The sequence below is a fragment of the Rhinatrema bivittatum genome, chromosome 18 (genome assembly GCF_901001135.1).
Source record: "Rhinatrema bivittatum chromosome 18, aRhiBiv1.1, whole genome shotgun sequence".
Taxonomy (NCBI): domain Eukaryota; kingdom Metazoa; phylum Chordata; class Amphibia; order Gymnophiona; family Rhinatrematidae; genus Rhinatrema; species Rhinatrema bivittatum.
The window spans coordinates 1,325,454-1,337,634 of record NC_042632.1 but is presented as its reverse complement, the minus strand read 5'-3'; the positions used below and the strand labels follow the sequence as shown (position 1 = coordinate 1,337,634).

At 43.8% G+C, this 12,181-nt stretch overlaps 1 protein-coding gene across 1 annotated transcript in view; it reads left to right on the top strand.

The window, feature by feature from the left end:
• The window catches only part of LOC115079628 (dedicator of cytokinesis protein 2-like), a 991,955-nt gene that overhangs the window by 388,380 nt on the left and 591,394 nt on the right, over nucleotides 1–12,181 (top strand). Inside the window, 1 exon segment of the mRNA XM_029583335.1 lies at nucleotides 6,481–6,584. Within this exon segment, the coding sequence (XP_029439195.1) occupies nucleotides 6,481–6,584 (104 nt within the window).

Below are 12,181 nucleotides of genomic sequence, written 5' to 3'. Positions count from 1 at the left end.
ATGGGCGTTCTCCCCATAGACACAAGGTGCTTGATCCATTAAGCTTTATTCCTATAAACAAAGAGGGGGCAATTTTGAGTAAAATGCCTAACAACGGAATGCATAGGGACTTTTGTACCCACATACTTTTAGGCAATTTTCAAAGAGAATCTCTTCAGATAGCTTGTCTTTGAAAATTGTCTAAAGCAATAATAAAAGCACTCAAATCCTTTGCCTGCTGTTTGTGTGTAGCTGGGGTTCTAGGGAATATTCAATTATATGCTCATAGTTTACTCCTTAACCTAAACATGTCCCCAAGAATGCAGATAAAAGCATGTATAGAATTTTTACCACTAAGTGGGATTACACTTTCAAATACCCAGATCCATCTATGCAGCTCCCTAAGTTACATGGGTAGATCATGTGAAAACTACCCTCCAAATGGAAGAAATGCCTTAGTGAATCAGGTTCAGAATGAGGACCACCCATCACTACATCAGTGTCAAGGTCTGTGTTATGATTTGTGGGTATGTGGGCCCTTGGCCCGAGGTGCAAGTTGTTACTACCTGTGGGAAGGACCCCCACAGGTCTGCACCGCCAGGAGGCGAGGTCAGAGACATCGGAGAGCTTTGGGTGAGGCAATTGAGTGGTTCTTCGGCACCAGGAGAGGGCCCCCATGGAGAGTAGACTGGAGGCTATACCTGGGCAGGGACTCCGAGGGAAGGAATGCCAGACCGCAGAGCGGGGGGCATGAGGTTTGGTCTATCAGGAGGTACTCCGGAGGGCAACCCTGAAGGGAGGAGCTGCACAGCGAAGGATGATGATGTAATGCCGTAGGCCAGCCCACAGGACAGGGAAGCCCGAGCTGAGCCTCTAGTGATGACATAGCATCACCCCGAGGTCCAGGGAAGTGTAGGTAGTCTCAATGTAGTATGTAGGTGCAACCCCGAGGAGCGGGGAAGCACGCAAATACCAGGGAAGCCGGAAGGACTCGAGGAGTGGGGAAGTCCCACTGTAGAACTCACGGATAGTTGAGATGCCCCGAGGTAGTCCCGAGGAACAGGAGGCCTTGCAGGTTAGAACCTAGGAGATGCAGAGCCAGCCCGAGGAGTGGGATAGGCAAGAAGAGCGAGTCTCCAATGCATGCACTGGCCACCGAGGAGCGGGTACCAGACAGGGTCCAAGGCACGAAGTGTAGTCCCAGGAACACGTAGGCAGTAGTCTAAGACAAACAGAACTTGTTGCCAAGATGGCTAGCTGAGGGCAAATGTGGAGTTTAAATACACTGGTCTGATGATGTCATCAACCGGAGGCACCCCCAAGGTTCCCACCAAGGAGGCTTCAGAGGAAAGCCTGGTGGCGTGCACGTGCACATCCCAGGGAACGCGGCAATGAAGGCTGGCCCGAGCCGTGAGCAGCCCCGGGGAGGGCAGGAGAGCAGTGCAGAAAGTAAGTACACATGGTTGCAGCCATCTGCTTCTGATGGGCATAACAGTACCCCCCCTCTTAAGGCCCCCTCCCCGGGGGTTTGGGTTCGTGAGGATGCTTGGCATGGAACTGTCGAATAAGGTCCTTGTTCAGGATATTGGCCATGGGCTCCCAGCTGTTTTCTTCAGGCCCAAAGCCCTCCCACGACAGGAGGTACTCCCATATCCTGCCATGTTTCCTGATGTCCAAGATGTCTCGGACTTGGTAGATAACATAAACCTCAGAGAATAGTGGTATGGGATCTGGTGGTTTCTTCGAAAATCCAGAGAGAATCAGAGGCTTCAGCAGGGAAACATGAAATGCATTTTGAATTTTGAGTGAAGAGGGCAACTGAAGTTGGTAGGTAACAGGGCCGAGGTGGCATATTACAGGAAAGGGGCCAATATACCTAGCAGCAAAACGTGTTGAAGGCAGTTTGAGGCAAATTAATTTAATACTAAGCCACACCTTATCTCCCGGTTGAAACCGGGGTGCCGAGCGATGGTGAGCATCAAAGGCCCTTTTTGATCTCTGGGCAGCGTGTTCAAGCAGCTGTTGGTTACTACGCCACAGTTGGTGTAATTCTTGAGGAGTCGCCTGCACTGCCAGAGAGGCCACGGACAGCGAGAGAGGAAGCGGTGGCAAAGGTTGGCACCCGTAGACCAGCTGGAAGGGAGATGAACCGGTGGACATGGACACATGAGAATTTAATGCAAACTCCGCCCAAGGCAGAAGGTTGGCCCAGTCGTCCTGCCGCAGATTCACGTAGGCTCGGAGGAATTGTTTCAGAGTCCTATTGGTCCTCTCAGTTTGGCCGTTGGCTTGAGGGTGGTAGGCCGAAGTGAAGTCTAAGGAAATATACAACTTCTTGCAAAGAGATTCCAGAAACGTGCAGTAAATTGAACACCACGGTCAGAGAGGATGTGTTTGGGGAGATCGTAGAGACGAAACACATGCCGAAAAAACAGTTTGGCCAGCTGGGGGCGCTGTTAGGAGGCCAGGTAGAGCCACAAAATGTGCCATCTTAGAGAAACGATCGACAGTGATCCATATGGTCTTCTTCCCACTGGAGACGGGCAGGTCCACTATAAAATCAGTGGCGATATGGGTCCAAGGTTTGCTCGGAACAGGGAGTGGCTTCAAGAGCCCCCAGGGCTTCCCAGCTGGAGGCTTATGATGAGCGCATGTAGGACAGGATTCGACGTAGGCTTGGGTGTCCTTTTGAATAGTGGGCCACCAATAGTAGCGTAGAAGGGTGGAGTCCTGGCCTGACCGGGTGTCTGGAGGTCAGAGAGTCGTGGGCCCACTGCAGCACCTTCTGTTGTAGCAGGCGAGGAACCATGGTCTTCCCTGGAGGCACGAGATAGGTGGCCAACAGAATGACACTAGCAGGATCTATGATGTGCTTCGGTGAATCTGGTACATCCTCGGTGACGAATGACCGCGAGAGGGTATCAGCACGACCATTTTTATTGCCAGGACGAGATTGCAATACGAAATTGAATCATGTGAAGAAGAGGGACCAGCGGGCCTGGCGGTGGTTTCGATGCTGGGCCTGATGCAGATACTCCAAATTTTTATGATCCGTGTATACGGTAATCTGATGCTGTGCCCCTTCAAGCCAGGGTCGCCATTCCTCAAATGCCAACTTGATGGCCAGCAGTTCTTTGTCCCCGAAGGAGTAATTGCGTTCTGCTGGCGAACGTCATCGAGAAAAGAAAGAACAGGGGTGGAGCGTATGAGTAGTGGAGTACTGACTTAATACAGCTCCAACACCGACGTCTGAGGCATCGACCTCCACCACAAACGGGCGTGTAGGATCCGGATGATGGAAACAGGGTTTCTTAAGGAAGGTGGCCTTGAGATCCTGAAAAGCCGTCATAGCTTTGGGTGTCCATTGAGAGGGATTGGTCCCCTTATGAGTCATAGCTGTGAGTGGTGCAGTCAGAGTGGAGTAATGGTGGATAAAAGAGCGATAGTAATTGGCGAAGCCAAGGAATCTATGGAGGGCCTTAAGGCCTGTAGATTGAGGCCAATCACGGATGCTGTTCAGTTTCTGAGAATCCAAACGAAACCCCTAACTAGATACCACATAGCCTAGGAAAGGGCCGGTCTCCTATTTGAATGAACACTTTTCAAGCTTGGCGAATAGCTGGTTCTCCCGCAGCCACTGTAGAACTCGAAACGTCCCGGCGATGACTTTTGAGGTCTTGTGAAAATACTAGTATATCATCAAGATATATGACTACGCACTGGTATAACATATCTCTGAAAACCTCGTTCATCACGTTTTGAAATACCACGGGTGCATTGCACAACCCAAATGGCATTACGAGGTACTCGAAGTGTTCGTCGCAGGTGGTAAGGGCGGTTTTCCACTCATCGCCTTCGTGGATCCGGACCAATTTATAGGCCCCACAGAGGTCGAACTTTGCGAAGATCTTAGCTCCTTGAAGCCTGTCAAAGAGCTCAGAGATAAGCAGCAGCAGGTAGTGATCCTTGAGGGTTATTTCATTTAGGCTACGGTAGTCGATGCAGGGGCGCAGGGAGCCATCTTTTTTCCCTACAAAGAAGAACCCTGCACCTGCAGGGGATTTGGAGGGCTGAATGAATCCCTTGACTAGGTTTTCTTGAATATATTCTGACATGGCTTAGGTCTCCGTCTGTGAGAGAGAGTAGATTCTGCCCCGTGGGGGCTCCGAATTAGGTAGTAAGTTGATCGAGCAGTCATATGAGCGAGGTGGAGGTAATGTATCCGTGGCCTTCTTAGAGAACACATTGGAGAAGGATGCATATTGTGGCGGAAGGCCGGAAAGAGACACGCGCACCTAGGAAGGCCCAAAATCAAGGAAGATGGCAGCGGCGTCCAGACTGCCATGAGGAGACCCGGGGAACGCGGCGGTGAAGGCTGGCCCGAGCTGCGAGCAGCCCCAGGGAGGGCAGGAGAGCAGTGCAGGAAGTAAGTACACGCGGTCACAGTCGTCTGCGACTGACAGGCATAACAGTCTGCTCCGCTGGGGACAAAGAGAGGTACGGTGTCTGGGCAGGGGCGTACTTGGGAGAGGCCAGGTGCCCAGGAGAGTGTGTTCTTCTACCATGAAGGAGAGTAGGACCTAAGATCTGGATCAGAACAAAAACAGGAACCAGGAGAGCAGCCCAGGACCAGGACTGGAGCAGGAACCAAGAAATAAAGGAACAAGGCCATGCAACAGGAACTCAGAGTAAACTGTGTGGGCTGTTGGACCAGCAAAGATATGTCAGGTATACAGCCCTCTATTTGGGACATACTTAATGCTGGTCAATAGAGAGCCTCTGGAGATGGATCTCCCTAACTTTGCTTCACTTAGTATTTTCTGCAGGGTTCTTGGGGATTCAGAGTCTTTGTGACTCCACTACAGAATCTCCTGGCCCAAGTGGTGGCCCCCTCCTGGAGTCCAGTAGGAGCTTTGCAGGAGGGAGGAGTATGTCTCTTTCCCCAACTCTGAGTCAGAGGGCACACCGTGTCTAGACCAGGTGGATGAGTTGATGAAGACTTTATTTACCTCATTCATGGTCAGTGGCATGAGGGCACTCTTCAGAATGCCAGATTTGTTCCCCCAATAAATCTGATGTTCTGAAGAGGAGTCCCTTTCTGTCTCCATGCCTCAGGAGCTTCCATTAGAGGTCCCAATTATGGAATCTAACCCTCATCAGTCATGCAAACAATCCCTCTCTGCAGAGGAATCTAGCCAATTTGAGGAGGGAGCTCAGGATATCATCATCTAGAGTATGCCCCAGGGATATTTTCTCCAAGACTAATGAGGACCGTGCCCACATCACCTTCATCTTCATTGGGGTCATGGGTTAGTGTCCATCCACATCTTGGTTATCAATCCACGTACTTGTACTTAGTTATTAAAATATTTCTAGGCCATACTTTCTCTTGTTCTAGGTGGCTTACACTGTGGGATATCAGTGTTGTCTGGGTGCAACTGACAAAATCTACCTATGAACCATTGGAATCAGCTTCCTTAAAGTTTCTTACCTGAAAAGTGATGTTTCTAGTTGCCATAACTTTGGCTAGAAGAGTCAGCAAGCTACAAGCATTGGTTCATTACTCTCTGTACCTACATTTTTTCCACAACTGAGTGGTACACCCCACTCACCCAAAGTTTCTGCTAAAAGTGGTTTCAGTCTCATTTGAATCAAGCCATTGTTTTGCCTGCATTCTTTCCAAGACCTCATGCACATAATGGAAAGTAGGCTGTCCATTCACTGGACTGTAAAAGGGGCTTGGTCTATTATCTAAAGAGAACTCAATCACATGGTCAGGCTTCTCCTCTCTTATGATCCTAACAGACTGGGAATAGTTGCTGTTTAACTGGCTAGCAGTCTGTAATACACATTGCAATGTGTTCTGGCTGGCCTCTAGATCTCAGACTGTCAAGACATATCAAGTAAGAGACATGGCTACCTCAGTGGCTCACCTAAGAGCAGAGTCTATTGAAGACATCTGCAAAGCTGTAACTTGGTCATCAATTCACACCTTTATGACCCGTTACTGTCGAGAAAATATCTTCAGAAGTGACAGTAGCTTTAAGCAAGTAGTTTTGCACAGCCTATTCTCCCATTAGGGTGCTCTGCATGGGGGTTCTCAGTAAGTGCTCTGCTGCAATCCTCAGCTTAGGACTCGCTACGTATCATGGCTAATTCAGCTCTATTTATCAACGAAGCAGGCAAATTTTTAGAATGAATTAGCCATGCGTAATACCTACCTACCTGCCTGGAGAGTTGATTACCTAGCTAAAGCTAAGCTCCACAATTGACTGAGGGGCTCATGAGGCAGCACATGTGTAGAAACTCCCATGCATGCTCAGTAGTAAAACTTTACTAAGCTAGAGAGATGGGTCCATTTGGTGCCATTGGATGACATCACCCATGTATCATGGCTAATTAATTCTTCTGTCTACTGAGAACCCCTTGCTTTTCCTGTTAAAATAGAAATAAGGAAGGTATATATTTATTTATTTTCTTCCATATTTAATTTGTTCCTAGCAAAAGATAAGGGAGAGAGGAACTTTGCCATGGCCTATGTAAAGTTAATGAAGGATGATGGAACAACTTTGCAAGATGGCTGTCATGATTTAGTTGTGTTAAAGGTAATGTATTTACATATGTTTATTCAAAGATATTTTATTTATTATTTGTAGACTAAGCTCTTTATACAGTGTACAGTATAATTGTTTTCTTGCCTTGAAAAATGTGCTTGTCTGCAAGTATCTGTACAATATTGTTTTATGTCCTGGAATTAGAAGAGTTATGTTTAATACTTTTGAGTGGTAATGCCAATTTCAAAGCTTCAAATAGTATTACTGTTCCTTGAATGTTAAGAGTTCAAGCCTTATGCTCATTCAGCCTCATGTCTGTCTACTTCTGTGTGCCCAGATGTGCTGCATGCTTTTATGTATTCTTTTAAAAACATCCTTTTTTGTGAGTCTGCATAGTAAATATAATAAAAAGTAAAGTTTCTGTAAAGTTATCAGCATTTTATTTATTTATTTATTTTATTTAACGAGTTTTACATACCGTCATTCGGAAACGTCAAAATAACGCCATCATAACGGTTTACAAAATAAGGTTATAGGGATAAAGGGGTTGACAAGGAGCATAAAAACATAACATGTTATTAGGCTTAGTAGTAAACAAATTCATGCTTAAGATCAAAACAAGTTCATTCTTATTTTAGAAAAGTATAGTTGTGCTGATATTCATTTAATCCTGAGGTTGTAATGGAGTGCGGTGATGATTAGTTGATTCTTTGGGTGGTTTGATATGCTTTGTTGAACAACCAAGTTTTAAATTCTTTTTTGAATGTTTTTAGGTTTTCTTGAATTCTGAGTTTAGTTGGGAGGGAGTTCCAAAGTTTTGGGCTACCAAGGGATATCACTGTATTTTGAGTAGAGGTGAGTTGATTTGAGTGTGTTGGTGGTATTTTTAGGAGTCCTTTATTTGCTGACCTCAGGTTTCTACTTGGGGTATGGAGTTGAATGTAGGGGCTTAGCCAATTTTTCTGTTCTTCATATATAATTTTATGTAGGATGGAAAGGACTTTATATTCGATCCTGTATTTTATTGGCAGCCAATGAAGTGATATGAGGGTTGGGGTGATGTGGTCATGCTTTTTGGCACCTGAAAGGATTCTTGCAGCTGTATTCTGCAGGATTTGGAGAGGTTGAATAGTGTTTAGAGGTAAGTTGAGGAGTAGAGAGTTGCAGTAGTCTATATTGGAGAATATTAATGATTGCAAGACTGATCTGATATTATTTGAGAGAAACGGTTTTAGATGACGGAGTGTAAATAGTTTATGATAACCGTCTTTAATTTTTGTTGATATATGGTTTTTAAATGAAAGTTCTTTGTCGATTATTACTCCAAGGTTGCGGGCATGGTTGGTTGGAGATAAGCTTGAATTTTGGTTCATGAGATTTAGAGTCGGTATATGCAGAGAGTTGTTCTTTTTGTCAAGTACTATTAATTCAGTTTTGTCAAAGTTGAGGATGAGTTTTATGTTGTTTAGTAATTCCTTGATGCTATTTCCTATTTCCAAAATCATCAATACATCTCTGTCTCAAGGTTTAGTACCCAACCAGTTAAAATTGGCAATCCTCAAACCTCTACTTAAAAAACCTAACGCCTCCCCATCGGACCCAGCCAACTTCCGTCCTATCGCAAACTTACCTCTCATTGCCAAATTGATGGAAAAAATAGTCAACAAGCAACTGTCAGAATACCTCGAAGTATATAACATTCTTTCTCCGGCTCAGTACGGCTTTCGCAAATCCCTAAACACTGAATCTCTCCTACTATCACTCACGGACTCCATCCTCATAAACCTGGAGAAAAAACAATCCTACCTGCTGGTTCTCTTAGATCTGTCTGCAGCTTTCGATATGGTAAAACGCACTTTACTTATAGACCAACTAGCCAACATAGGCATCAAAGGCTCAGCGCTCAGTTGGTTTCGGTCCTTCCTGAACAACAGATTCTATAAAGTCAGGATTAACAACAAGGAATCTCATCCCATCTCTACAGACCAAGGAGTCCCTCAAGGATCTTCACTTTCACCCACCTCCTCCCTCTCTGCCACCTACTCGCAGATCTGAAGCTTACCCATTACCTCTATGCGGATGACATACAAATCCTGATCCCGATCACTGAATCCCTGCAAAAAACCATTACCTTTTGGAATGACTGCCTTCAGCCAATTAAAGACCTACTCTCCAGTCTCAACTTAGTTTTGAATGCCAGCAAAACGGAAATGATCATTATCTCCCATGACCCCCCCACCACCGCATCAAGCTCCTCTCAACCAGCAAACTCAAACATCAATTTCTCCCCCGACGTCAGGGATCTAGGAGCTTGGCTTGACAACAACCTAAACCTTAAAAAATTCATAAACACTACTACAAAGGACTACTTTTACAAATTACAAGTCCTCAGAAAGCTAAAACCCCTCTTACACTTCAATGACTTCAGGCTAGTACTCCAATCCATCATACTTTCCAAGCTAGATTACTGTAACTCCCTTCTACTTGGGCTCCCCACAAATTCGATTAAACCTCTACAGATGGTACAGAACGCTGCCACCAGAATCCTTACAAACACCAACAAAAGAGAACATATCACTCCAATCCTCCGTAACCTTCATTGGCTTCCTATAAAATATAGGATCCTCTACAAAGTTCTCACTATCGTTCACAAAGCGACTAACAAACTCGCGCCCATCAGGCTAAGCACACAACTGCAACCTCATACATCCACCAGACCCATCAGAAGCGCCTACAAAGGCACACTTTATGCCCCACCTGCAAAAACACTACTAGGGAAAAGAGCACTATCTTCAGCAGGCCCCCACCAGTGGAACGCGCTCCCCCCAGATCTAAGACTTGAACCCAGTCATCAGGAGTTCAAAAAAAACAAACTAAAAACCTGGCTCTTCCGCCAAGCTTACCCAGACACTTAACGCAGCCTAGATGCTCGCATTCTCGCGTAATATACAACAGAGTTATCAATCAAATCAACGCTTCCACATGTTCCCCCATTAAGATAATATGCTTTATTGTATATACTGTGCTTATTACTTTCGCATTTTTACTGTTTTAATGCATTACTTTTACCTTTATTTATTTTAGCTTATTTTCAAATCTACCATACCCATTGTTATTTATCACTATAATATGATATTGATATCAAAAGTTTTTCCTTCTCTTGTAACTATCTCTATACCATGTTACAGTTGTACGTTGTTATTATAGTTTTATAGTTATATGTAAAGCCTGTTGTCTTATATGTAAAGCCCCTTCCGTTTGGGCATCTCACTGTTTTATGTAAACCAGAGTGATTTGTATCTGATACAAGAACTTCGGGATATAAAAATTAAAAATAAATAAAATAAATAAATGCTGTTTAGGTAATAGGCAGTTAATTTATATGTTTCTGCAATTGATTTTTTTATTGGAATTAAGATTTGAATATCATCAGCATAGATGAAATGGGTTAGATTCAGATTTGTAAGGAAGTGACATAGTGGGAGAAGATAAATGTTAAAGAGTGTCGCTGAAAGGGCGGATCCTTAGGGAACTCCAGTGTCTAAGTTGATTTTCTTTGATAGGGAATCACTAAGTAGTACTTGGTAGGATCTTTGTGACAGATAGGAGGAAAACCATTGAAGAGTTGTTTTGTTAGCACCAATTTCAGAAAGACGATTAATCAGTATAGAGTGGTTTACAGTATCAAATGCTGCTGATAAGTCGAGGAGGATTAGAAGGTAACTTTGGCCTTTCTCAAAACCTTTGAGTACAAAGTCATGCATGGCAAGTAGTAAGGATTCTATGTTGTTTTCTAAAGCCAAATTGAGAAGGAAGGAGGATGTTATTTTCATCTAAGTGATCGGTGAGTCGAGTATGGACGATTTTCTCAATGATTTTTGCAAAGAATGGGAGGTTTGATATGGGTCTGTAGTTGAGTGGATTTTCTGGATTCTTTTTTAGAATGGGTTTGATGATGGCCGATTTTAGGCTTTCCGGATAGTTTCCTTCAGTGAGGGAAAGGTTTACAATTTTTGTTATTGTTTTGGTGATTGATGGATCGAGATTTTTTATTGCTGTAATGGGAATGGCATCAATAGTGTGTTTGGCTGGGTTCATTTTTTTGATGATCATTTGGGTTTCTAAGGAAGATGCTATTTCAAAGTTGGACCAGGTTTTTGTTTGAATGTTCAGTAGTTTCTGGTCTTCAGAGTCATTTTTGGTTGAAAAGTATGTTTTGAAGACATTGTGCAGCAAGGATCTGAAAATTCCTGTAAGCATAGGAGCTTGGCAACAGAAGTGGTTCAAGAAAATAAAATTGGTCATATCAATTTAGGTGAAAAGAAGGTCCAAACATAGTGGATTCCTATGAAAGAATTATTCTAGATAGCTAAGATCTTCTATGAGAAGATATACTGATCTCTTAAGATACCCTTTCACTGTTTGTCCTAGGTAAACCATTAAGTGTCACTGTACAACCAGATTTTGTCCCATGATGTAGAAGATGGCTTTGGTGTTTGATTTAAGTATTTGTCTTTTGAAAACCAAAGTAGATGACGGTAGGCCTAAAATGGTCCACTAATGTAGGGGATGGAAGCCATCATTGCAACAGTGGTAGGAAAAGAGTTGAGAGAACAAGTAAAATACTTGGGAAAGATGATATTGGGTATTGTATTTGCATCTACACAAAGTGGATAAATCTCAACTGAGCACACTGGGTGGGCCTTTTATGTTCTTTATCTGCAATCATTTACTGTGTTACTATGTTCCAACCCTCTCTGCAGGGTCTGAGAGTGTAATGCACCTTCACGGATAGTCTGAGGATTAAGCTCAATTGCATGTACAAAGGATAGCATAGCACTGTTTTTCTATTCAGCAAAAGGTACTTGCATAGCGTCTAGAGACTCATCACTTACTGTACTACAATACATAGAAATATTATCTTTAAAGGCTGCACATGCAATGAAAGATATTAGGAAAGCTATTATTGGTAGCTATATGTCTTTATAGATGTAATTTTGTTTTGGATTTGCTTACAAATGTTTACAATTTTTATATCAAAAACATACCTTTTGTTGAACCCAGAACCGCTAGGCCTCCCTTACTGCTTTGATAAAACCAGACAAGATTCCAAGAAGTCAGAAGAATATGGTTCAGCTTTATTACCACTGAATTTCAAGTGAGAAGGGCAACATCATTCTAAGACCACATTACTAGCAGCAAGACATTTATATTGTTTTTTCATACAACAGACTATTCAAGGCTATATGTCCAGTTTCATTTTTGCTATATTTTGCTTCAGGCCTTCAGTTTCAATTATGTCTACAAGCCAGAAAATTCTTATTAGTATTATATATATATCAATAGAGATTAAAGGGAACGACTCAGGGAGGGGTAGGGGGTGGGGGGTCACGTGATGTGGTGAGCTGTGGAGGATGCTTTTCACCAGGCTCCTGGTGTCCCGCTCCCCACATCACTTTAAAACTAATCTTTCAGCGACCTCTCCTTCTTATTTTTTTCTTATTCCTTTTGCTTTTATGTTGATTATCCTGGACATGCAGAAATCGCCACTGGGAATGCCCATTAAGGGAAGTAAGAAGGACAAAGAAAAACCTCATGGGACAGAATCTAAAATGGCACCCCCAACCTAACCTGGCAACAGGGAAAAG